General features: G+C 47.5%; 1 protein-coding gene across 2 annotated transcripts in view; it reads right to left on the bottom strand.

Moving 5' to 3' along the window:
* The window catches only part of POLG (DNA polymerase gamma, catalytic subunit), a 1,004,779-nt gene that overhangs the window by 266,511 nt on the left and 711,469 nt on the right, over positions 1 to 26,799 (bottom strand). For both annotated transcript variants that reach the window (XM_069624312.1, XM_069624311.1), the window contains exon 15: positions 16,438 to 16,491. In XM_069624312.1, the coding sequence (XP_069480413.1) occupies positions 16,438 to 16,491 (54 nt within the window). The remainder of the gene's footprint in view (positions 1 to 16,437; positions 16,492 to 26,799) is intronic.

The raw sequence follows: 26,799 nt of genomic DNA, 5'->3' as shown, positions 1-26,799 counted from the left end.
CTCAGTATGCTGGGACAGTTGGGGGTAGACCAGTTTCTCCAAGTTAGTCAAATTACTTTATACGGTCGTACGACATCAAAGTACATCCTAGCAAAACAATTTTGACATTATGCTTCCATATTTACAGTCAAAAGAGAACAAGAAAGGTCTAGCATGCTGGGACACACTGGTGATAATACAAAGAAGCTAATCATGACCCCTGCTAAATGGGTTGGGACGGATCTCTGAACTTGGATCCACTGGTCCGGTACCACAGTAGTTGCCGGCTCGCCGATTGCCCAAGGGAATGAGGTACGCAGCAGATAGGGCATTGTTGGTAAGAAAAGATAGCTCGGGAGGATAGCTCAGGGGCAATGTGCTCGCCTTGGAAGCAAGACGACACGGAGCAACAAAGGTTCGATTCTCGAGTCCGCGCTTAGAAACCTCTGGGTATTAAGCGCATTATAAATAACCTATAATATCAAAGTGTTTGGGGGCGGCCACAGAGGCAGGATCGGTGGACAGGCTGCCCGCAATGCTACCTTCAATGATAGTCCGGCCATGACACTTGAGTCTTCCAAATACTTGAATGGCCATTTGTCCGTCCCTGAAGACTAATTTAACGGAATCCTCAGGGTTATCACTGATCAGCTTATGACATCCCACCATGGACTCCCGGGTCGCAAAAGCACAAACCCCAACTGAGTGGAGCCAATGGAGGCATTTATTCAAAAGAGCGTCCCTCGGTTCACACCTGTCAGGGGGCAGTTTGGGAACCCCATGAAGAAAAACAATGCACCCACCTTGCCTCACCCCTACTTGGCACTTGGGCGAACCTCCGCCCCCCCATAACGGTGAATACATGCACCAGTTGCCCTCACCATGAGGCGCTTAATACTCGCTATGCTAGAGGCACAGTTCTTCAAGATGAGGAGGTTTCCACCCAGAAAACCTGGGCTCTCAAGATGCAATACATTTTAGTAGCTGGACAGGCTGGGACTGACTCATCAGGGTAGAGACATTTGGGACACCAGGAGCAATGTTCGTATTAGGGGGTGGTGATGGAGCCACCCAACGGCAGTAGCAATATCTCAGAACTCTCCCAATGGGCCTGACCCCTCCTCCCAACTCCTCCCCTGGGCCTCGATTAGATCGAATACCAGTTTTTTTAATAACTGCCAATTCAGAAATCACACAGGTACAAGAACAACCCTGGGAAGTTTGGGCCTCTGTATACAGAGGACCTAAAAGGAAGTGAAATTGCTTGGTTGGGATACTTAGGTACACAAAGGGGAGTTAGCCGGAGGAATGAGCTACCCCCTGTGTGCGCTGCCAGCATAGGCTCACTCCAAGAGCTGCAGATGGAACTGCTAATGGTGCTGGGGGACATTTTTTTCTCTATAGATCCTTCGGTGGCCATATCCAAGCCCATAGGGTCAGAGGCAGGTTGTGCAATTTTAGACGGCAGGTCAGGTGCAGCATAGCCCAGTAATTCAGGTGTCAGGTGGGCAATACCAGGAGGGGGCCCAGGTGGCAGACCGCAGGACGCAGTGGAAACCAGGGGGGAAGCCAATAAGGCACAACCCTTAAAGAATTTAGATAGACCTGGGAGCACATTCTCAGTTCCAATGTCTGATGAGTCGGTTTTCCCAACAGCGGCCATACAATTTGGACTCCGAGGTTTAGAAGGTAGTCTTGTGTTGTACCCAATTGTTTGTTAGTTAATGCAAAAGAAACCTTTGCCGTGTTTTGCAGCATCGAACTTGGTGTGTGGTGGGGAAAGACCCCACAATGGGCAACTGAGGCTGTTGGTCCCCCCCACCTCCCAAGATGGTGAGGTTGGGGCATGGAGCGGTCTTTTTGTTTTTCGGGGGTGGGCCTCACCATAGTGTTGGGGGTACTGGTCAAGTTCTCGTTGGGCAACTCCCTAGGTTCTCCCCCCGGCACAAGAGCAGAAATGGTGGAGGCAATAGCTGCTAAAGCGGGGGTCATAACGGAAATAGTGTCAGTAGCAGACATATGATCGGTTTCCTTAGTCCCTCGACAGCGACCCCTTTCTTCTTGCCACTTTAATCCTGCAAGTGGTTTTGGGGCCAGGGTGAGGTTGCAAGTTGGGCAGAAGGACAGAGTTCCAGAGAAAAAGGTGGGGGAATAAAGAGGTAAAAAAAAGACTCTGTTGTCTCCATTTTGAGTCTTCCGACAACTGGAGCAATTTTCCTTACCCTGACCAACTCTCAGTTACAGCTCGCTCTCACCTCGGGAATCTCTGTGTCAGAGGTCCCTTCAGTCCAGCATGGAGGTTCTCCAGGCCGCAAACACCCTGCGGGACGCCAACACCCCGCGCTCTTGTTCCCGCTGGCTTCACCATGGCGGAGCAGGGTGCAGGGTTAAGTATGCAGCGGGGGTTGAGGGGCATGGCTACAAGGCCATGCAGTAGAACACTTTCTCTATGAGCTCCTGTCGATCCGATATGATGCGACAAAGAAGGAGCAGCCACAGCATGCGTTCGCACACAGAAATGGAATGCAGGACTTATGAAGCACTGGTGCAACTCCACGAGCAACCCGGAGCGCAGTCATGATGGTATAGAGCAAGAAAAACTAAGAGAAGCTACAGACCCAGACCGACACGAGTGAAACAAAATGGCTGGCGCCACTGAACAAGGGACCGAATAACATCAGAGGGAGAGGCACGGAAGATGCGTCACAGAAAGACTGGCGAAAGTTGGGGAACAGCTGCGTGTGTTAAAACAGGTCTGTGGCAAAGACGAGCAGCCCCAGTCTGGCGGCTACATTGGGAAGGCACCGCAGCGACAACTAAGCCCTGGCCGTAATAATATACAGCTGCGAAGCGAGTCGGAATTGGTGCCCCTCGCGAAAGAGGAGCTCACTTGGGACGCCCGCACCGCCGTCTGGCAACAGGTGGCACACCGAAGGCCGATTACTTGGAAAGTGAGGCCGCTTACCGGATAAGTGTCGGGACCCAAGCAGAGAACGCACCATTGCCTGCAATAGCCTCCGCAGCCCCGAACACCGGAGCGCGGAAAGAGAGGAAGAAAAGAGAGGCGGAGCAGCCCAGCAGGAGCTAACGCAGTGCGACCGGGACATGAATAACAGCCCAGGCTGGCGTTCGGGCTACAGTGCATCAGAGTCGGAGCTGTGTTCGAGGAATATGAGCCCACAAGTGCTATAGGATACAGTGCATTGCGCACAATGTAGCGGCTGGGAGACAGCTAGCCGCACGCTGCTGAGGTCCTGGGGCTAACAACTCTACAAAGAGGGGGTGCAGCGTACCAGTAGCAGGCACGGAATATAAGCAGACGCCTGCCCAAGAGGAGTACCAACACGGAATACTGCGCGAGAAATGCTTGCACTTAGATGAGAGGCTGGAGCATACCAAGTGCTGTGCAAGGTATGGAAGGACTACCTTGAAAACTGGGAAATAAGAAACGCCCACTGGGGGACAGGACCTGCCTGGGCCAGCACGGCGGCATGAGTGAAAAGATTGGACAAACAAGCTGTAAAGGATAATAAGTGCAAGCAGGCTGGCTTGGCAATGACGATGAGCACCCAGACAAAGGAGCAGACGCACTGTCCAACTATAACCCATGGGGTGACATCAAGGTGGAGTGAAGCAAGGAACTAAGCCCCAGACGGGGCTGCCAGGTGGCGCATCGATTGATAACAAGGCATAGGAGGCCCTGCCTAACTGTAGCAGGCTAACACCTGGACCGCCTCACACTGACACAACGGCACCCTGGCCCAGATGAGACACCAATAGCCATCACGCAGTACTGGCTACGAAGAAAGGGCACAAACAGACGCGCAAGGGGACGCCTTGAGAGGGCTAAGTCAGGGCCCCCAGCATTGGACTCTCGTAGCGCTGAGATCCACTTGATCAACGTTATAAAAAAGGTCAGTGGACAAGAGCTGCTGATTCGCCACGTGGTGGATCGGTACACCAAACAAAAGAAGCAAGCGGCAGACAGCGCCATAGGGAGCTCTGCAGCTGTGAAGAAAGGGCTGAGGAGCGGCACAAGAACCTAAATACCAACGAAGTGTCATATCCATGGGCGGGGAACAGACAATGGCTTCAAAAGGAGGCAAAGCTAAAGGCAAACAGCCAACAACGGACATATTCACCAAATCGCAGCAATCCCAGACCAATCCAGCACAAGACATGGCCACTACACCCGCAGACGCTACCTTGCCGGGAGGCGACCACAGGATACTAGCTGCCATCCCGGAACTAAAATCCTCATGGGGAATGGCGATGGCGGACCTGAAGGCAGCACTAGAAACCAAAATCGACGCAGTTGGGATAGAGGTCAACTTACTGAGACATGATATGAGAGCGCTGGCAGAGAGAACGAGCGGCCTAGAGAGTGCTGTGAAAGTCAACACAGACGTCAGCACGAGTAACGCCAAGGAGGTCCACATATTGAAACAACAAGTGTCCAACCTAGAAAACCAGGCAAAGGAAGCTGAAGGGCGAGCAAGACGCAATAACATACGCGTGGTGGGCCTACCGGAAGGAGAAGAAGGTCAAGACCCTACGGACTATGTGGAGAACATGATTATTCAGGAAATAGGAACGAGCAAGCTCTCCCAAGTGTTCGCGATTGAACGTGCGCATAGAGCCTTGATGAGAAGGCCACAACCTGGGGCTCCCTAGCGCAATTATAGCGAACATCCTGAATTACAGAGACAGTGAAAAGATCCTGGAATTTTTACGGAAAGGAGGAAGAATAACAAGGGCGTCGGCGACTATCACCGCATACCCGGATTACACCATAGGGGTGCAGAGACAGCGCTATAGCTACGTTGTGATAAAAAGGAGACTGTGTACAGCCGGATATAAATATATGCTTTTGTACCCCGCGAAGCTTAAGGTAATACACAAAGGCAAAGCACATTTATTTGATACCCGGGAAGATGCGGCGAACTGGCTGGATGCCCACGGCTGCCCAGAGCATGGAGATGAAAAGGAGCGAGAAGAACAGGATAAGTGATACAGTGACGCGCATGATGCTGCTGGGTGCGATGGGAATTGTAGCCGAGATATTGGATTGGGATACAATGGGTGTAGAGAAAATGCGAACATTAAGTAATCATTACACCTAGCATTTGGACTTGTTGGACTGGAATATAGACTGTAATAAAGTAGATATGAGCGGCAGGCGTGCTGCGCCGGAAGGCTAAAACAGGAGACACAAGATGGAGAAGACCTATCCCCAGTAGGTAGAGTAGTAGAAGCACCATTAGGGCGACATCTCCCTGCTGTGCCTTGAGTAAGGGCAAGCGCCAAGAAAAGGGCTAGATGCGGGGTGCCTGAGATCCAAGGATGGAGCTGGGCAACAGTTGGGAGGGGAAAGTAGACAGGTCAGATGATAGACAAAACAGACCCACCTCTGCCACCAGAGCTCTGCAGACACTGGAAGGTGCGCCACCCACAAGAGACAATATTTGCATTACTCAGCTCTACAGAAATTGTATACGAGGCTAGATTACATGTTCGTTACGCAGGAGGTAATTGCAGAAACAGTACTGGTAGAATACAAGGCGAGAGTCCTATCGGACCACTCACCGTTGGTCCTTATATGGCAATACCGACCCTTGAGGGCTATCATCCCAACGTGGCGACTTAGAGCCGAAGCGCTAAAGGATACGATGTTCAGGGAGGATCTCAGGGAAGAGATTGTAAACTACTTTGAGACCAACGCTGGTACCGTCGAGTCGACTGGTACATTATGGGAAGCTTTCAAGGTGGTGGTAAGAGGAATAGCGACAGCCAAATCTAAATGGTTGCAGGGAGGCATATTGAGGGAATTACGGGTAGCCAAAACCAAGCTAGAGAAAGCCCAGGAAAGGGGGGGGGGCAGTACGAAGGAGGATGCAAAAATCATAAGCCAACTGCAACAGAAATGTGCATAATACTGGGACAGATTATGCAATCTAAACTATAGAAAATACATAGAGAGGCAACATGCGAGTGGAGATAAACCAGGGAGGATGCTGGCTTGGTTATATAAAAGAGAGACCCCCCAGACCCACAATTAGAGTAATACAAGGAAAAGACGCTCAATTAGTAGACACCCAAGAAGGGGTAAACCGAGAATTCCTTAACTACTATCACACCCTATACGGGGACACAGATGGATACGATAGTGGGGAGATAAAGGACACACTTGAGGATATAGGCCTGCCACAAATAAGCGCGACAGAGCGAGAGGAATTAGATGCCCCAATTACTCTAGAAGGACAGGAAGAGGTAGTAACGCAACTGCCCACTAGTAAGACCCCAGGGGCTGAAGGACTCCCCAGTTAATTTTACAAAATGTATAGAAAAGAGGTGCTCCCCCCATTGCTAGCAATGCTATATGAGGCATATGAGACGGGATGGCTGCCAGAATCCCTGAGAGAAGCGGTTATCATCCCACTCCCCAAACATAATAAGCTAGGTGCGGATTGCGGATCGTTTAGACCATTATCAATGTTAAATCAAGATAGTAAAATGCTTACGGCGGTGCTGGCAAACAGAATTAAACAGAGTATTAATAAACTAATACACCCTGATCAAACAGACTATGTACCCCGTAGGAACATATCGGATAACCTTAGGCGACTCCTCCGAGTTATAGAGCAGACAAAAGAAGACTCTGCCGAGATTGCAATTGTTTCACTAGATGCAATAAAAGCCTTTGACTCGGCCCTGGCTTATGACAGCCCTGACCAGCTACGGCATAGGACCAGGGTACCTTAAATGGGTCAAACTGCATTATAGCGCACCGCTAGCCAGGGTAAAAACAGGAGCGATCATCTCTGAAAAATGGCAACTGAATAGAGGTACCAGGCAAGGGTGCCCATGGTCTCCGATACTATACATCTTAGCACTGGAGCCCTAAGCAATATACCTGAGACAGCAATATGAAGAAATAGGGATCAGCATAAAAGGGGAGCCGCATTTGGTTTCCCTATATGCAGACGACATGCTGCTGTACATAAGATACCCTGAAGAGAACCTCCAATATATCCTGGAGGTGATGGAGGTTTGCAACGCTGTCCGAAATAGCAGTGAACCCCAAAAATCACGTATAGTCCCACAAGATCAATTACCAATCTTACAAATACCATGGGTGTCACAAACGTTCAGATATCTGGGAATAGATATTTATCATACAGTAGAGGTAGAACACAGAAATAACACTGAGAAAGCAGTAAGGAGTATCAAGTACAGCATGAGGTTTTGGTCCAAACTCCCTCTGGCAATGATGGGGAGAGGGGCGCTGCTGAACATGGTCGTACTGCCAAGACTATTGCATTTTTTGGGGAATATCCCATATCGGATACAAAGGTGATTTTTTACTAAACTACAGAGCATATATGTAGGGAATTTCCTATGGCACGGGACCAGGAACAGAATAGCCCTTTGGAAGCTGCAGAATACACATGACAAAGGGCGTATAAAACTCCCGAACTACTATATAGCTAGTCAATTACAATATGTAGCCAAATGATTATCAGAAGAGCCGACCTAAAAAACAGGTTTGCTGAGAAGGGAGTGTGCCCTGTACTTCCTGAAAGAAATGATATGGCTGCCCAAACCAGAAGTTAGAGAGCGCTCAAAGATGTTGCTCCTGGGCTGGCAGATATGGCGCAGAACTTGTCAAGCCATGGAGAACCCGCCCGTGTTCCCCACAAGTACCGTTGGTTGCATTAACGAGTGGAGATGAGCAACTACTGAAGGCGATTATGAAGCACTGGGAACCGGTAGGAATAGCAACACTGGGGGACATATGGAAAGCAGAAGAGATTAAGGCATTTGGGACGTTGGTGGAGGATCATACGGCGAATCAGAGAAACATGGTCAAAAGTAACACTAGAAGAGCAACCAGACGCTACCATAGAAACTATATATGATATAGCAGATGGAGGACACAAGATATCTAGAATATATGAGCTGTTGATGTCCAAGGTGGGGAAAGAGGTGGCACTACTGAGATCAGACTGGGAGAAAGAGGCTGGGATACCCATGAGTGACAGGGTGTGGGAACGGGCCCAACGGTACCATAAGAAAGTATCTAGGAATGCAAGGCTACAACAAATACAGCTATACATAACCCACAGGGCATATTTGACACCCCAGAGGATAGCCACATTTAAAAAAGCAGAGAGACAAACATGCCCCAAATGTGGTAATGAAAATGCGGGGATGACGCATATGTTTTGGGCATTCCCCGAAATTGGGAAGTTCTGGCAAGAAATAGCCCGCCGGCTCGAGGAGAAAGGGATTAAGATGGATGTTGAATCAGTGTGGGTATGCTTGGTAGGGGGATTCCCCAAGCCACATAAATTAAAACATGTAAGCAAATTAAAAGGACCTAGCATATATACTTGCCAAGCGCAGAATAGCCATGGGATGGAAGGCATGCAATAGACCTAGCATGGAAGTCTGATGGAATGACCTCCAGAAATGGACCGAGGCAGAAACAGCAGTATGGCAAGAAATGAGCAATAGAGGAGGGGAGGACGAGGCAGAAACCCTGACAGCCTGGAGATATCTAGTGGCCACACTGAACAGGTCCACCCAGGACTGGTCGAGCGACCAGGACTCGGGTGGGAACACGGGAAGAGGAACCCCTGTGGAAGAAGAAGATGCGGAAGGCGAAGTGAAGTAGGCTCATATGGGGGGGGGGATAAGGGTAAGCAGTAGACACTGAAGGACATATGCACATTTTGAAATGTCAAGACATGTACTGCTAAGTTTGGTTGTATGTTGTTGAATATAATAAAATCAATGAAATTGTTTTTAAAAAAAAGTATGCAGAGGGGGCGTGGTCAACAGCACCAGCAGCAAACAGCAGATGGAGGCCCTCCTCGGCCAAAATCCAGGAATGCCGGGATGCCAATACGCCACGCCCTTATCCCCGTGGGCTTCAACCTGACGGGGCAGGGTGCGGGGCTAAGTATGCAAAAGGGGCATGGCCAATGGCACCGGTAGCAAACAGCAGATGGAGGCCGCCATAAGCCGCAGGACGCCAACAGCCCACGTCTTTGTCCCATTGTTTCTCCAAGTGTGAGATGGGGGCGGTAGTTAGCCGGTCACGATGGGACGGCAGATTGTTTTTTCAAAAGGGGGTGCACAAGAGAGTGCTTGAGGGAAGAGGGGAAAGACCCAGTAGCAAGTCAGTGATTGCAGAAATCAGCAAGTGCAGGTGCAAGGGAGCCAATATAGTCTGTAATAGTTCTGGAAGAACAGGGGAAGACCGGTTTGGAGGAGACCTTCATAGAGCGGACAACTCTAGTGACCTTGTCAGGATGCGATAGGAGGGAAGGATGAGAGAAAGGCAGAGCGAGGGTGAGGGGGCCATAGGTGGCAGGGGGATGGGAGGACGGGAGAACGGGAGGGAGAGAAGGAAGAGACGGAAGAGAGTGCACAGGATGTCCTGAGTTTCTGCAGTGAAGTGAGTGGCCAATGCATTGCAGAGGGTCTGAGAGGGAAGGGGCGAGGTGGACACTGCAACGGGTTGGCTAGTTCCTTGCAGATTTTAAAGAGTCCAGCCATGTTGTTGTTGGAGGCACTGGAGTACAATGCACAGTGTTACGGTTTGCTTCAAGCAACTATATTCAATAGTAGAGGGAGGTAGTTTGAGAATCATTTTTAAACAAAGGGCGTGATCACAAGTTGAGCGGTATCTAGCTGTTAACGCTAATACTGCTGTACACAAATAACGCTAAGGCCCGAAATCCCAGCCTAAATAGCATTAACACCACCGGCATCGCGTGTTAACACCATGCAGTAATAACACGCAGGAAATGCATCGCAGCGGGAACGGTAAACACTGTGGCAGCCATTTTGAAAATTACAATCCATCAAAAATCGGAGCCCCTGGTAGCTATCCAGAACAACTGAACCAAAAATATGTCACAGCGTGAAAGGGGCAAGTTAGTCCAGGATCGGATTCGTAAACCTAAATTTAGCAAGTCTGAGCTCAATGTCCTTGTGGAGGAGGGGATAGCCCATTATGAGGAGCTGTATGGGGTCCACAAACAAAAAACAAGCTCAAAGCGATGCAACATCATCTGGGTCGACATAAGCAAGAAGGGGTCTACAGTCGGCCGTGTCCCCAGGGATGTGGAAGACTGCAGAAAACGCTGCAACGACCTGCTGTTCCGGGTCAAGGGCAGCCTAGCCAATCACAGGACCGACAGCATGGCAACCAGAGGATCACCACCACCTCCAGAGCTCATGCTATGGGAGGAGCTTTGCAGCCGCATCATCAACATGGCAGTGATCGAGGGAGTCAGAGAAGCAGAGGCAGGCGCTGCCACCCAGGAGGCAGAATGTGAGGGAACCCCCAATACCAAATGTAATGTGAACAGCCCACCACACCATCCCCCAGTGTCCATGAGCCGGGCATTGTGACTGGGTTCAGTGTGTGGGAGCCACCACAGGAACCCACAGCAACACCCATGTGCCAGTGCACCTAGGCCACCCCTGTGTGCCAGAGCTGTGAAGAGGGCAGGCAAGGCACACATTCAAGTGTCATGTAACACACAGCCATGGCGTGGGCACAGCAGGGCACCATTGTCAGCTGGCCGTGTATACCAGATGCTCACTAGACAAATCACGCCAACAATCAACCCCTGCCATGCCACCACCCGGAAGCCACATTCCCAAGTGTGTTCCACCTCCCGCACCATGCCCCATATATACCAACCCACTGCAAAATGCAAGCAGGCCAGGCTAGCGTATGAGTCCAACCCCCCCGTCCAACCCCCTCCTGTGAGTACTGCAATGCATGCCAAAACACATGAGCGAATGTGACCTGATGCCATCCCCTATGTCCCCTACAGGCACACAGCCATCACCTGAGGTATCCAGGGAGGTTGAGGTAGCCATCCCATCGAGCGCCCACCCACGTCTCCACTAAGGGACCGACAGGGCACACCAAGGTGGAATATCCACCCCATCGCTCCACATTGCAGCAGTGCCACGCCACCACTAAGGGGCCAACCCTCCAGGGCCACGCCAACAGCAATGTGCGAAGCCTTCAGGGCCACACCAACATGAGGGCACAACCCACCAGTCCGATTTAGAGGAGACTGTCGAAACGGCCCTAATATCCACAACACAGAAGGAGGGAGGGGAAAGCAGTCACGACCAGCAGGCGGTTGTGGCACCCACACCTGAATACATGCAAGTGCCGGAAATGAGCACACCACTGTAGCGCCATGGCTGTGTGGAGGTGCACAGCCCAAGGCCACAGTGCTGGGCAGGCCGTTGTCACCCTCATGCCTCATCATCAGGCGGCCCCAACAGGCAGGACAGCCCCACCAGGTGCTACAGCCCCCCCCGCCCGAGGCAAGACAGCCCACCAAGGCATTGCAGCCCCACCCCAAAAACCCCTACAGGTCATATGGCTGCTATGATGGCGCTACTGGACGTCATAGAGGCACGTCATCTGATGATTGAGGGCCTTACCAGAGGACACAATAGGCACATGAAGGCCATCAGCCGTGCCATAAGGGGTGCTACAAATAACATGGCCAGGGAAAATGCCCACACGAGAATGGTGGTGGATGCATGTACAGCATCCCTCCTGGGGTTCGGACAGAGGGTAAAGGAGCAAGGGATTCTCTGCATTTGCAGAACAAATGTGGGAAACCAACAACCTCCTCTGGCAGCAAGTACAATTCCCTGCCTCCATCCCATCTACCTCCACCACCCCCACCAAGGAGTCCCAACACATAACCCCATGACGGAGGTCACAGCGCAGGCTGCTACAGCGCGCTCCAGAATCCAGTGCACATCAGTGCACATGGGAAGCTGGCACGTACCCAGTGACTGGACTGTGCACTGTCGGCCTGAGGGGCCATCACATGGACACATGGTTGGGTGGGGGTACTGTGTGCGGGGGGGAGTTGGTTTTGGGTGGGGGTATGGGGGGCTGTGTGCAGGGGAGTTGGTGTTGGGTGGCGGAGGGGGACTGTGTGCAGGGGAGTTGGCGTTGGGTGGGGAGGGAGACTGTGTGCAGGGGGGATGGTTTTGGGTGGGGGAGAGGGGACTGTGTGCAGGTGAGTTGTGGTGGGTGAGGGAAGGGGGATTGTGTGCAGGGGAGTTGGTGGTGGGTCTGGCAGGGGGGACTGTGTACATGGGAGGTGGGGAGCCAGGACCAGCAGGCAGCTGTGGCACCCACACCTGAACACATGCAAGTGCCGTAAAGCCATCTTAGAGCCATGACTGTGTGGAGGTGCACAGCCCAAGGCTACAGTGCCGTGTAGGCCATCGTCACGCCTACACCCCGGTGGCTGATGAGGACACACCCTCATATGCCTCATCATCAGGCAGGACAGCCCAGGCAGTACAACCCCCGAAGACATTGCAGCCCCACCCCAACAACCCCTACTGGTCCTGTGGCTGCTGTGATGACGCTACTTGACGTCAGAGGCACGTCAGCTGATGATTGAGGGCCTTGCTAGAAGACACGATAGGCACGTGAAGGCCATCAGCCGTGCCAAAAGGGGTGCTTACAAAGACCATGGCCAGGGACAATGCCCGCACGAGGATGGTGGTGGATGCATGTACAGCATTCCTCACGAGGTTCGGGCGGAGGGTAAGGGAGCAATGCAAGGGACTCCATGCATTTGCAGAACAAATGCGGGAAATCAACAACCACCTACGGCAGCAAATACAAATCCCTGCCTCCATCCCATCTACCTCCACCACCCCCTCCAAGGAGTCCCAACAGGCAACCCCACGACAGAGGTCACAACGCAGGCTGCTACAGCGCGCTCCAGAATCCAGTGCACATGGGAAGCTGGCACGTACCCAGTGATTGGACTGTGCACTGTCGGCCTGAGGGGCCATAACATGGACACATGGCTGGATGGGGGGCGGGGGACTGTCTGCTGGGGAGATGGTTTTGGGTGGGGGAGGGGAGACTGTGTGCAGGGTAGTTGGTGTTGGGTGGGGGGAGGGGGACTGTGTGCCTGGGAGGTGGTGGGAGGTGGATGGGTTTAGTTTCACATACATTAAAGCCCGGTGAAAAATGCAAGGACAATCATGATTGTGTACTAGTGCTCTTTATTCAAAATGTGCAGGTTGTGTTATGTGTCCAGTCACCGTGCAAAAAATAATTGGCAATCAGTGCCTGTCTGGCCAGCCTCCCCTCCCTCACCCCATCCCTGTGTGCATCAGCCATGGCTCCGGCCACATGGTCCTCGTCATCATCAGCCCCTGGGGGTTGCCTGTCTGCGTCAGGGTGTAGGGGCACATTTCGCCTGAGGCAGATGTTGTGCAGCATTGTTAAGCCGGGACGATTTTGATACTTTGTCCAGGGCCCCTCCAGCACAATCCAGGCATCTGAATCGTGCCTTCAAAAGTACAAAATTATGTTCAATGCAGATGCGTGTCCGGTTGTGGGCATGGTTGTAGGCGTGGTTGTGGTGACGGTTGACTGCAAATGGGATGGCTGCTGTGGCACGGGTGGACACGGCACTACAGGTAAGGGGATGCATGGGCCACTTGTACTCATCATGATTAGGCATGAACTCATAGTTTGGACCTATAATAGGGTGTAGGAATATTCCCTTATCGTGCAAGAGGCACTGGGAGCTGTGTGTGCGGGTTCCACCTGCACCGCTCCTTGGATATGTTTGGGCCAGTGGTGCATGGAGTCCCACAGGAAGGTGCTACTGTTATGACTGCCTGATCAGGGGAAGTACGCATTTGTCTTTTGATGTGCCTGTATCACTGGATGATGGCAAATGTTCATTGCACTAACAATTTCGTTTAACAGTTGATACATGTTTTAATGCACTAATGGGATACTCTCTCTGTGATGTTCATGTACATGTTTACTCCCTTGTATTAATTTGACTCAGTACTTCAGGGAATAGCGAATGGCATACTCTCACTTCGGATTCCTATCTGGGGCCCTGGGCGGATTCGCTGTTGGGTGATGGGTTGTGGATCTGCACAGCAGCACATTCCAGGTGCATTGTGGTCTGATGTGTGGTTGTGTTTGCAGCAATATGTGTCCATCACCATGTGTGGGTCCAGGTGTGGTGGCCGTGTACATGCACCCTTGGATGCCCCCAGTTAATGGTGCAGGTGCTGGACAGGTGCCGGCGGTGACTCCTCTTGCCATGCACTGCTTCCTTTGGCGATATCCCCCCTTTTGACTTGAGCTTAAACATCTATTTTTATCAGGGTTTGTACTCACCCACTATCCAGGTCTGTTGTCCCCTGTGCCTCTCCATGTAGGCCGACAGTGTGCTGTTGCATAGCACCATGGAGTTAAGTGGATCCAGGGTAGCTGGCACAGCAGTGGCTGATGTTTAGGTCAGGCCCACAGGTCATCTGCACATTCAATGAATGTTAGTGCTTACAGTTCCGAAAGACTGCCTCATGGGTGCAGTCAATGGCTGCAATGCCGTTGGGCACTTGTGCGATGGCAAGAAACGGTGCCTTGAGGCCTGTGTCTGGGTGGTGGGCAGTGCCACATGAAGGTTCACATGGCGCAGCACAGAATCCAGCACCTGGCCAAGGACTGCACTAAATGTCGACTCGGCCATGCCATGCCATGCATCATGGCCACAGAGTGCTGGAAGGTGCCCGTCCCCAGGAACTGCAGGACTGGCACCATCTTGACCAGTGGGGTCAACGCTGTGCGGATGACAATCCCGCCCCCAATGTCATCTTGTATTGTGGCCAGCAGCTCAGTGATGGTCGCCCGATCCAGTTGGTACTCAGTTACTATCTGGATGTCACTGAGGACCCAGGGTGATGGCCTGACCCTGGGGATGGGTGCATGCACGCCTTCTCCTCCTCATTCCACCCCCTGCCCCCTGTACCCTGCACTAGTTATCCAGCATCAGTAGCTCCAGGCGCAGCATATGGAACTGCATATGGAACTGCAGCTCCCAGCTGAAAAATGGCAGCACAGTGTTGAAAAGTGTGCTTGGGGCCTGGGTGTGTCTTTTGTAGCCCTCTGGTGTACATAGTATGCACCTGTGGCTTTATTCCTGGCACCTGGGTCCATTTACCTCCAGCTGGAGGCTGGGGGTAATACCTGCTGTATTATCGCTGTTTTTCTGGGGGTTATACCGCTGGAAATGGGGTTGTGATAGGTCTGTGATAAAGCAGTGTATTGTCGGCGGTGTTACTGCCGGCTGTAAGAACGTCGGCTGTGCTAACGCCAGCTCTATTAACGCCGTTCCCTTTTTGGTTCAGCGCTAATTTTGCAGGGTCGTGATAGAGCGGAGCGGTATTCCTGGTGGGAATTACTGTTACCGCCGCATTTAAGGGCTACCGCCCAACTCGTGATAAGGCCCACCATCTCCCAATAAGGCCCAATTTGGTGACATGATTAGCAGCCCAGATTTCAGCTCCATACAGCATCACTGGACGAACTTAGATCTTCTATAAATTGAGGAAAAAAATGAGTGTATAACGTGCAGAATTCCTAGCAAAGTTTGAGATACCCGCAGTAAGCTGGCAGATTTACACTTCCCGCTTATGAAGACGGAAATTCTAGGTTAAATGATGATCAAATGTAAGTACAAGGTAATTATATGTGGTCATCTGTTCAACAGACTGAAAGCCAAACTTCAAAGCAATCTTCTTGGTGAGATTATTATTTCTGGAAGAGAAAACCATAGACATAGTTATGGCTATGCTAATAGAGAGGCCATTGGAAGCGGCATTACTTCTTAGATTATCAAAGGAGTATTGAAGACCACAAGGGATATAATCAAGCAAGACAAGGTCGGCAGCATACCTGAACCTCGGAATGTGAAATGAGCCCAAACGAGGAGGAAATGTGGAGCTCAAAGCTTCTGTTATGTCCCAAGATACAGATAAAATAACAGGCAATAACAGGCAAACCCTGTTTTAGGCCAACATGAGTGTTGATGAAATCCGTCGTAGCACCGTTATTAGATAACCTAATTTTAACTTTAGTATCAGAATAGAAAGTGATGAGCATTTAAGCAAACCAGGTGGAATCTCCCATTTATGATGTTTTTGCCATAGGGTCTCACCTCAGACAGTGTTGAAAGCAGCGCCTAAGTCAATAAACACAGCGTAAATACATTGCCCTCTAGTAGCCCATGAATATTCTATTAAATCTACCAGCATCAAGATGTTAAAGTGCCAGCAGCCTTAAGAAACCCTGTTTGATAAAGGAGGATAATGCCAGCCTCGTCAACTCAAATGCTCAACTCAGGTAATAGCACTCTTGCAATGATTGTAGCTGGAGCATCCAGCATAGCCAATAGCATATAGTTCTTTGCCTAACACCTGCATCTTTTTATCGACTGGAACAGAAATACTTTTTCGCCATTTGTGAGGAATGACATTAGTATGCTTAAAGGCAGTAAACAGAAAGAAAGATTATTATATAGCGCTTTGTAAAAATCATAAATACACTTTTTTGATGAGTTGTTATCATACCTGGTTACTGTTCGAGGAAGATCTCCTTTCTTTAGCCACACCACAATTTGGGAACTGAAATGATACAACAATATCAGCTCACTATTAGGTGCAAAGGGTACAATATTATTTGTTATTACATAGCCCATCTAATATTTATTATTCATAAAAGGTGGCCTGGGACATTCAAGTCACACATTTCTTAGGTCACATACTCTGCCCACTTACCACCAGCGACAGCTGCTGTTTTACTCTTAAGAGTAAAAATCCAATAATCAACATTTTTGTTAAAATCTCATATTGTATCTTGAATGTTTTAGGACTAATACAACTGCATTGCTCTTTACAAGCCCTAAAGATAGTCCTCTATGTCATCACTCGTATCTTGTACCACCATCCCAAATCTGCCACGGCAGCTGGAGGCTCTCCTGCCGTAGATGTGAAGCAAGACAGTTCACAGCATCAGACAATGCCATAAAAATGTCCTAAACGTGTTCAAAATTGCCCATGGCCTTGCCACTCCACAGTCTTGCAGAGCCATCTAAACCCACTCATAGCACCTACTCACTACAATTTTTCCAACTTCTACCATCTCGCCAAATCCAGATCCCGTTGAGCAGCATTAGGATTCAGAGTCTTTCTCTCCGCCTGCCAATTCATTGCAATGCTCTTCGCTTTAGAGTATCTGGATGTCTGTGTCAACGAGATACGATTTTCCAGTCTATGGCCTGTAGCGTATGGAACTAATTCATTGTGTGAGTTGTACTCTTCTTCGACTTCCATTTTGGGAAATTGCACTTGGGCATTTCATACATGTGTGTTGCAAAAGAAAAGTTCAAGACTTCAAATAGTGGTATCGGTTTGACCCAGAACCACATGGTCACCCTAATCCCCATAAAATGGAGTCCCTCTCCTAAACAGCTGCAAAACAGTTCTTGCACAAACCATCTCAAGAAACTTGTTGAACCCCCTTCAGCAGCAGCATCAAGCCTAAAGCCATAGGAACCGGCCTCACCACGACATTCTTCAATGCTTACTGTAATGAATGTACAATTTCCAGACTAACCAAATTCTGCCCAATCTGCACTGTTGGCTTAGGCCACTATTTCTTCATATTTCTTATGTACCTATTGCTAAGGTGCCCCTCTACACTGTATCTGGACAAAACAAGTATAACTTTTCAATGACAATCTAAATACAAAACATGAAGTGCATTTAGGCAAATATGAATAAATATATTCCTATAATTTTGACCCAGAAATCCTTTTTACAGCCTTTCCAAAGCCCTGATTCATAGTTTAGTTTAGTTAGTTTATTTCTATAGCGCGGCCAAACCCTCAGGTAACTGGGCGCAGTAGGCTTGAAGCAAACATAGGTTACAGAAAGGTTGCACATGCGAGATGCGAACAGGGGCAATACAATGGGTAGCATAAGGACGAGGTTACAATGTGGTCCATGTCGTGATACAGGCTGTATGTTACAATAGATGTGCAGAATTCAGTATAGAATGGCATGCGGATATCATATTCTTATTGAGTAATGAGCCAAGATTTCACCATGGCTCTGAAAGACCAGAATGACTCCTCAGACCTGATTGGCGTGAGGAGTGTATTCCAACACTTTGCTGCTAGTACAGGGAAGCTAGATCCCTCAGCTGTTTTCTGATTGAATTTGGCAATGTTCAGTTGGTGCATGTAGGGTGTTCTAGTGGGTCTGGTGGTGCTATTCCTGGAGAATTTGTCTGATAGGTACCTGGGAGCAGTCAGTGAAAGGCATTTGTGAGTGATAACAAGCAATCTTAGTTTAATTCTGTCCCGGATGGGGAGCCAGTGGACTTCCTTACTGATGGTATAAATGTGGGCTTTAAGCGGGAGGCTGAGGGCACATCTAAGGGCATTGTTCTGTAAGACCTGGAGTCTACTCAAATTACTGTTGGTGGTGTCCAGGAAAAGTGTATTGCAATAGTCTAGTCTGGATAATATCAGAGCTCTGGACAATGTGAGGCAACTTGTAGTTGAGAGGAATGGTCTACAGGCGTTAATGAGTTTATTCATATAGGACGTCGATGAGATGGTGGCGTTTATTTGTTTTTTGAGTGATAGTGTGGAGTCAAGATACATGCCCAGCGTTTTGACTTATTTAGAAACTTTTATGATATTTCCGACAATAGTGAATGATTGGTACCTAGTGTCCAGTTTGTTGAGGCGGGCCTGGGAACCTACGATGAGTAGTTCCGTCTTGTCATCGTTCAAGCAGATGCTGTGGGTGGCCATCCAAGCTTGAATTTCAAGGTAGATTTCATTTAACTTTGCAACATCTCTCTCATAGCACCCAGTGAGTGTAAAGAGGACCTGGGTGTCATCTGTGTAGTTGGTATATGTGACACCCAGTTCATCAAGTCGGTCAAAGAGAAGCTTGGTGAAGACGGTGTAAAGCGTAGGTGAGATACAGGAACCTTGAGGTACTCCACATTGGATTGGGACAGGGTCAGCTGCTGCTGAAGGTGCAAAGACCCTGGTCGACCTATCAGACAGGAAGAACTGAATCCAATTGGTGGCATTCTGAGAGAATGTGGCAGCCGATGAGAGGTGATGGGTGAGAATTTGGTGGTCAAATAAGTCGAAAGCTGTGGATAGAGCCAACAGGAGCAAGATGCCCACGTTGCCCTTGTCTTTGGCTTCATCCATTTGGATTTTTTAGATCCAGGAGGCCAGTTTCGGTCCCGTGCCTGGGTCTAAAGCCGGATTGTTGTAAGCCTAGGATATTGCTGTCTTCCAAATGTCGCTGTATTTGGAGGTATGCCAAAAGGGGATGGTCGTGATGGGCCTGTAGTTGGTGGGTATGTTGGGGTCTAGGTTGGGTTTTTTCATGAGGGGAAGGACCCAAGCTTGTTTAAGGTTATTCGGTACGGAAGAGTTTTTAAAAGAAGAGTTAATCAGCAAAGTGATGAAGGGGCTAGGTCTTTGGCTCTGTCCTTAATGACTGAGGCAGCTATTTTACTCACAGAGAGCAACAAGCCCCACAGTTACATCAACCATGAATCAAGGTTTGTTTTTTTGGCACACAGTCTGGTGGAGTGGCTTGCATTGGCTTTTGTCAAGCAAACATTTGATGTTCTTTTAACGAGCATAAGTCTCCAATGGAATACAAGTTCATACACCTCACCCCACCCAGTTCTATTTTTCTCCTGTTAGGAATCATTAGCAGATGTGTCACCTCAGGGGGACCTATGAGGCATTCGATCAGGATGCACCATGTACTCAGTTTTCAGAAAGCCAGAGGCTCTAGGAAATCTGGAGAGAAAATTACCTACCAAAAAATAAAATTGCTCACCATCGACAGCTTCGGATCTACAGAGCGGAAAAGGTCAAAGCAAAATAAATCTCACTATGCATACCAAACCAAGGCAGCACAACACAGCCAGAATGAAATATTTTAAATTATCCATCGATTCGAAAACCCTGCAGCCTGTAACAAATCTCAAGTGCTTGGGGAGTCCTCTGCAGCACATTTCAGCAGCAAAATGAACTAAATCCAAGACCACCCAGCTAAGAATGGACCAAGAATCCCAGCAATGGAAAGAGCACAGAGGAAACCCCCTATTCCAGCACTGATAGTCTTTTGAACTCTCGATTCAGGATGTACTGCCAATCGTAGCAATCCAGCAGTATCACTGGAAGGCACGTGCCCCCCTCAAAACCTACAAAGAAATAATAATCAAACCTGGACTAGCATCCACCTTCCAAGCTTTGCTCACAAATTCCCACGGAACAAGGCCTTGTGGCGCAAGGTTTCAAAGCGTCCTTTGCGAAGAATCTTCTCAAAACCCTATGGCTGATCCCAATGACCCAGCAAACAAACAATCAATCTCCAACACACTATTCACTGAAAACATCCTAGACAGGTTTATTTACTAACTGCTCCGGGAACATGTTAAAATCAACAGCCTCCTCCGTGAGTCGCAACTGTTGAATAGAGAAGCTGCTTTGGATTTTGGTTGGATCTCCAAGAGAGCCACTATATATTTTTGCTTTAGGAAAACCCAATCTGTTAGTCTAACATGGCATACATCCATGGGGAAAAAAAACGGGGAAAAAACTATATTGTGGGGAAGGCAGGGATGGGGGTATTTATTTATTGCATTTGTTATACGCCCAAACCCTGGGGTATCACGGCGTAGTTACAGACATCTTGATTATAATTGGGTGCGATTCACAATACATTCACATTCAACTTACACGATATGCCCATTATTATATATTTTGTGCAAAACCTTCTTTGACATTACGTTATGCATATTACATATTTGAGGTACATTTCAATCTTTCATTAGTAGATGAATGGGAGGCGACCGACTAGTGTTAGTTGGATCGCAACATACTAGTATTGGTTAAATAGCCATGTTTTTAGTATCTTTTTGAAACACCGTAATGAGGCTTCATTTTTGATGTTTAATGGGAGAGAGTTCCAGAGTTTTGGTGCCATAACTGGGAAGCTGCTTCCCCCGATTTCGTGCATTTGTAGCGTGGGACAAAGAGGAGTGACTTTTTGTTCGATCTGAGTGTTCTGTTGGTCATGTTTAGGGCGACCGAATTGTTGATGTACATAGGTGCCTTCTTGGTGAGACATTTATGGGTAACACAAAGTGATTTGAAGATGATGCTGGCTTTGATGGGCAGCCAATGGGTATCCTTCCTGATTTCAGAAATGTGGTACGATTGTTTTAGCCCCAGGGCTGCTCGTAATGCTTTGTTTTGCATTAGTTGCAGTTTGGCCAAGTTGGTGTTAGTGGCTCCTAGCAAGAGTACATTACAGTAGTCTAACTTAGATAGTATCAGGGCCCTGCCTAGAGTAGCTCAGTAATTAGGCGTGCTGAATGGGCAACTTAATGCAATCGATTTGGAGGTGTAGAAGGTGGCTGAAGATCCAGCATTCACATTTTTAGTCATGTTAGATAGACGTCTAGCATTTTTACCTGTTTGAGGATTGGAATAAGAGTTCCATCAATGTTAATTGATGCGTAATCAGAGTGGATGGCGTTAATTTTAGTGGGGATCCCACTATGAGAATCTCAGTTTTCTCATTGTTAGCCATCCAGTTTTGGATTATCCCATACATTTTGTTAATAATAGTGGTATCCTGGTCGTAGTTCCCTGTGATCGGAATAAGGATCTATGTGTTATCTGCAAAATTAGTGTAGATGACACCCATGGCATCGAACGCTGCAAATAGTAACTTAGTGTAAGCATTGTAGAGGGTAGACGACAGACAAGATCCTTGCAGTACTCCTATTGGTACTGAGATAGGGTCTCCGGCATCCTTTTAAAAATAGATACTCCAGACGTGCAATCCACTAGGAAGGATATGACCCAGAGGGTGGCTTCACGTGAGAATTTGAAGTCATTAGCTAGAGTGGCATAGAGTTTGTCATGGTCCACTAGATTGAATGCGGCAGACAAATCTAGCAACAGCAGGATGAAAAGTTTGCCTGCATCTCTTATGGCGTCCATCTGAATTTTCAGGTCTAGAAGTGCTGTTTGGGTACTGTGATTGGGCCGAAGTCCAGATTGTGTAGCTCCTAGGAGCTGGTTTTGTTCGAGGTGGGATTGTATCTGGGTATAAGATATTTTATCTATTATTTTCAGCAAAAACGGTACCGTAGTTATTGGGCGGTAGTTCGTGGGGACTGTCGCGTCTAGGGATGTTTTTTTTAGAAGAGGGGTCACCCATGCTTCTTTTATACCTGCTGGAAAGTATTTGTGTTGAACGAGGCTTTAACAAAGTTGGTGATGATAGGAGTGAGTGTAGGGGTACAAGCTTTAACTAGGTGGGCTGGGAAATTGTCCCCTTTGCAATTAGAGGCTTTTAGTTTATATGTGGTGTCTAACACTTGATCTTGTGTTACTGGAGTGAAGTGGAATAGGATGTTTACATTGTCATTGATTCTGGCAATGGTTGGAGCAGGAGTTTTTTTGTTGGCCAGAAGCTTTCTTTTGGTGGTGATTTTACTTTGCAGTAATTGTATTTTGTAGGCTAGCACATTCTGTATGGTGGTACACCATGCTTTGCTAGAGTTGACCAGAGAGGAGGATCGGATAGGATTTTCCAATTCTCTGAGGATGGAGAAGAGCTCTTTGGAGTTTGAGGAGGCGTTACTGATGCGCGTGTTAAATGCATTGGCTTTGTGAGTTATAACAACTGTTTTGTAAGTTTTATTAGCTACTAGAAATGCTTCGGCCGAGTCAGCTGCAAGAGTTTTTCTGTGGAGGTGTTCTAGGTATCCTTTTGTATGCCTGAGTAACACAAGTTCTTCATTGAACCAAAAGCTTCCAAACTACCCTTTACATTACACTTCCTCGCCTTGTTTATTGTTTTCCTTTTTTCTAACAAACCTCTAACAAACAGTAATAAAAGCATAGGAAGTGGTGTCCAGCTGATATTTGCTCCATGCTTTCCTTTTGACAATAGGACATACTAAAATAACAAAACTGATTCCAAAGCATGTAGCACACTCATGCTACTGGACTTTTTGCCACTTTCGATACCACCAGCTAGTAGACAAACACAACTGTTACTCATTTTCTGTAAGACATTAACTGGTAGACATTTCATACTGGCAGACATTAACACAGTTGTAGTCTCTCTCATTCACAACCTATTTTCATTCAATTTTTTCTAACAATGTGGCATTTAATTTGAAAAAAAATGCACAATTGATTAATTTATAAAACTGTTTTATTAATTGAATATTATTATTAGCTTAATAATATGTGCTGTTCATAGTGGCAGGTTTACATACATCTTGAAATGAAGGACAGCAGGGTTCTATACAAGTACATTTCCAAAATGTTGTACATATTTTTGTTTCTTAAAAAAGTGGTGTTTCAAGGGTTTACTGAAGGTGATGGAAAACATGTTAAGCTCATGGCAGGCTGGCTTCTAAAAGGGGGTCAGTTGGACTGAGCAGGTCTTTAGGGTAAAGTGTATTATTCATTAGCATGTACATGCAAGTAAGTGCTGTGTCCACCTCCTCTTTTTAGATTTGAAGGCAATGTTCGGCAGCATACCAAGAAATTATCTTTGGTACTGCTTAACATCTCGTATCTTACCTGTTGAATTACTTGATTGTATTAAAGATTTGTACAGAAAAAGCAAGGCTTGGGTTTGGCATGGCTCAAAGGGAGTGATGACAGACATCTTCTTTGTGGTCCAAGGTGTCACCAGGACACGCCTGTATATTAATGAAATAGCAAATTCAATCAGTAAACTAGAGGCTGATGCCAGAGCCTGAATGGTAGGAAAATTGGCATACTTTTATATAAAACAAAATGAATCGTATGATGATTGAAAAATAAAATGGTCAAAACAGTATCTTTCGAACTGACAGGAAAGAAATAGAGGAAGTGACAATTTCATTATTTGGGGTGCAGATTAAATACTGCTGGCGAATGGGGTGCTCAGAAGGAGAAAAACAGTCTACTGCTGGCTAGATGAAGTCAAATGGTAGCCACACTTAGTGCAAGTTTATGGAATAGATCCATAAGAGCAGCCATAGAAGCCTACAATAAGCAGGCGGTAATCAGCGTGTTATATGGTCCAGAACTATGGTGGTATGAACCCTGTGATAAACTAGTGAAAATAGAAAAAAAATATCTAAATAGAGTAATAGGACTATCAAAAAATGACTTGAATACACAGATAGAATAGGACCATATAGATGTGGTCAAGAAGACCAAAATAAAAAAAAGACTACTATATTGGATTTGCCTAGTGACCACTTCTTCACTCTAGACATACAGAAATTAATTTATGGATATACTGAACACCGAGTCCCCAAGACTTCCCACATGGGCTAAACGTGTAATGATGATGGCAATAAAAGCAGGTCTTCCTACTCTCTGATCTGGACCAGTGACCCTCACGAAAGGAGCCAAATCTCAAATTCAGGATGCCCTTAAAATAATCAGCTGGACTGAATATCTAGAGAAAGCGCTCATTAGCGAGAGTGGCCGTAAAAACGACAGGGGAATTTCAGACTTAGACAACATGTACCCGGCATGTCAGAGATTGAAACATTTGAAATTCAAATTTGGAATTGTACTACGGGGGATATTTATATATAAATCCAACTTCTGCAAAATAACGCCCTTATAGCTACGCTTGGAATTGCCAGGAGAGATCACATTTCGGACACCAGAAGAGCTAATAACTGGCTGTCTACAATTGACAAAATAAAACTTAAAGTCGCCTCCCTTACTCATAAATGCTTAAACAAAGCAGCACCTCGCTATCTTGTGGACAGAATCATTACTAAACCTGAGAAAAAACTAACTAGACACTCCAATACTAATTGCCGCCTGACCCCTAGATTCAAACTTGCCAGAGTTGGAGGAAACAGCTTCCAGGTTAAGGCTACCCAGCTATGGAATTCACTCCCCACCCCACTCAGACTAGAACCATCGTACACAAAATTTCACCACAACCTCATAAAAATGCTCAAAGATTCTGACGGCTAAGTGAGATTCTGGCTTCAGTCCACTGCACCTAGCATTAACCTTCCTTTACTTTGGACCTCTTTCGGTATGCCCATTGTAAAATTTTGTATAAGTTCATATTGTATATATATTCTTTGTGCAATCACCTTGTAAAAATGTGTTTACTGTAATTATGCTTTTTGACTTTATACAATAACACTGCAACTGTAATGTCTTCTTATGTACAACCAAGCTGTGAGTAATCTTATGCGATGCGCCCGACTACCTCTGGGTTTAGTGCCGAATACAAGTAATAAACTAAAATAAACTAAACGCCATGAGCTTTTCCATCTTTGGCATGTGTCTTACAAATTCAGGCCATCTGTTCATTTGTGTGTTTTTTTTGGATTGTCTGGATGCTTTGTATCTAAATGTGTATGTCTTTTCATTGTACATTTCGTTTTTCCTTTTTAGGAGAAACATACATCAGAAAAAACACTAATGAGAAGCAAGAAATGTATTCTTGTAATGGTTTCCTTCCAACGGATCCATCATCTATCTATTGTTTGTAAGATAGCTCAGCAGGCGTTCGCTGTTGCAATCTGTGCGCGAACTGCACGCCGCAGGTACAAATCCCTCGACGGCCAACTCAGCCTTAAATCCTTCCAAGGTCAATAAATCAGTACCAACTGTATTTGGGTGAAAATTGTAAGTAAATATAATCTATGTACAGCACTTTGGCAATAGCGCTATATAAATAACAAATCATTATCATTATAGACTTACACATGCTGAATGTCCCACGTTGCTGCCAGGCAAATGTCAAGAACACAAACTCCTCCGTGCAGGGCACAGATGGCAACCAGTCCCTCTAGTTGAATGAGCTCTAGGACGTCAGGCACATCCTTTCCCACCAAAACGTAGCATTCCGAGAGGCAGAGGATGATCCACCTTTACAGGGTACGTTTGGTCGCAGCTCTGTCAGCATGGGCACTATACAACCCCCAAACAGCTGGCCATCTTCCCTGTCAACCGGTGTAGACATAGTAGCTGGCGGCCCGCACTGGGTCCAGCCAATGGTATCGCTCCTTTGGCTTGGGAGGATGAGGAGGAGGAAAAAAAGATAGGAAGATGGATCTTTTGAGAGAGATGGAAATCCAAGACTTCCTTTGGGAGGAAAGATGGGCTCAATCTCAACATCACCTTCTCTTTGGAGAAAACCAAATAGGGTGAATTTACAGATATCGAATGGAGCTTGCCTACTGGAATTGATGCCAACCAGCAAACCTCCTTATGGGTAATAACCTTGAAGAACAGGAATGCAGGGGCTCAAACAGAGCACCCGTAAGAAAATTCTATGCCAAATTTAACTCCCACCATGAGACAACAAACTGATGTGGGAGAATCTGATTGCACAATCCCGGCAAAAATTGCATAACAGTGGGAATCGTAAAAAACAAAACCTGCTCATGGGTTCTTTTGAAAATTGAAATTGTGGCAAGGTAACCCTTCACTGTACCGATCTGCAGGCCAAGGAAAGCAGTAAATCCAGTTCAGAGAATGTGGAATAAGTCAAAAAGTTCAGATCCCGCCCACGGCACAATGTCAAAACTTTACGACACCAATAGGCATACATGGGCTTGGCGGGAAATCTCCCAGCTGAGAGGGACACGATCAGGACATCATCGACAAATCCCACGCCTTATGTATCTCAGCTGACAGGCATGACGGTTCAGGCCATTGAGGTTTAGTTGGAACACCAGCTCTTCCAACTGGGAGAGCAGATCCCTAACACCACTGGACAGCCAGAAACTATGAAACTGTGCCTGCAACCTCCATGCTCCAACAGTGCCAAGTAGCACACAGCTCTAATCAGCAAAACTGATTGCTGTGCGTGAAAGTCCCAGAC

This window comes from Ambystoma mexicanum, chromosome 11 (assembly GCF_040938575.1).
Source record: "Ambystoma mexicanum isolate Mex_15411 chromosome 11, UKY_AmexF1_1, whole genome shotgun sequence".
NCBI lineage: Eukaryota > Metazoa > Chordata > Amphibia > Caudata > Ambystomatidae > Ambystoma > Ambystoma mexicanum.
Note: the sequence above shows the minus strand (reverse complement) of the source record. Positions and strands in the feature narration are given on the sequence as shown.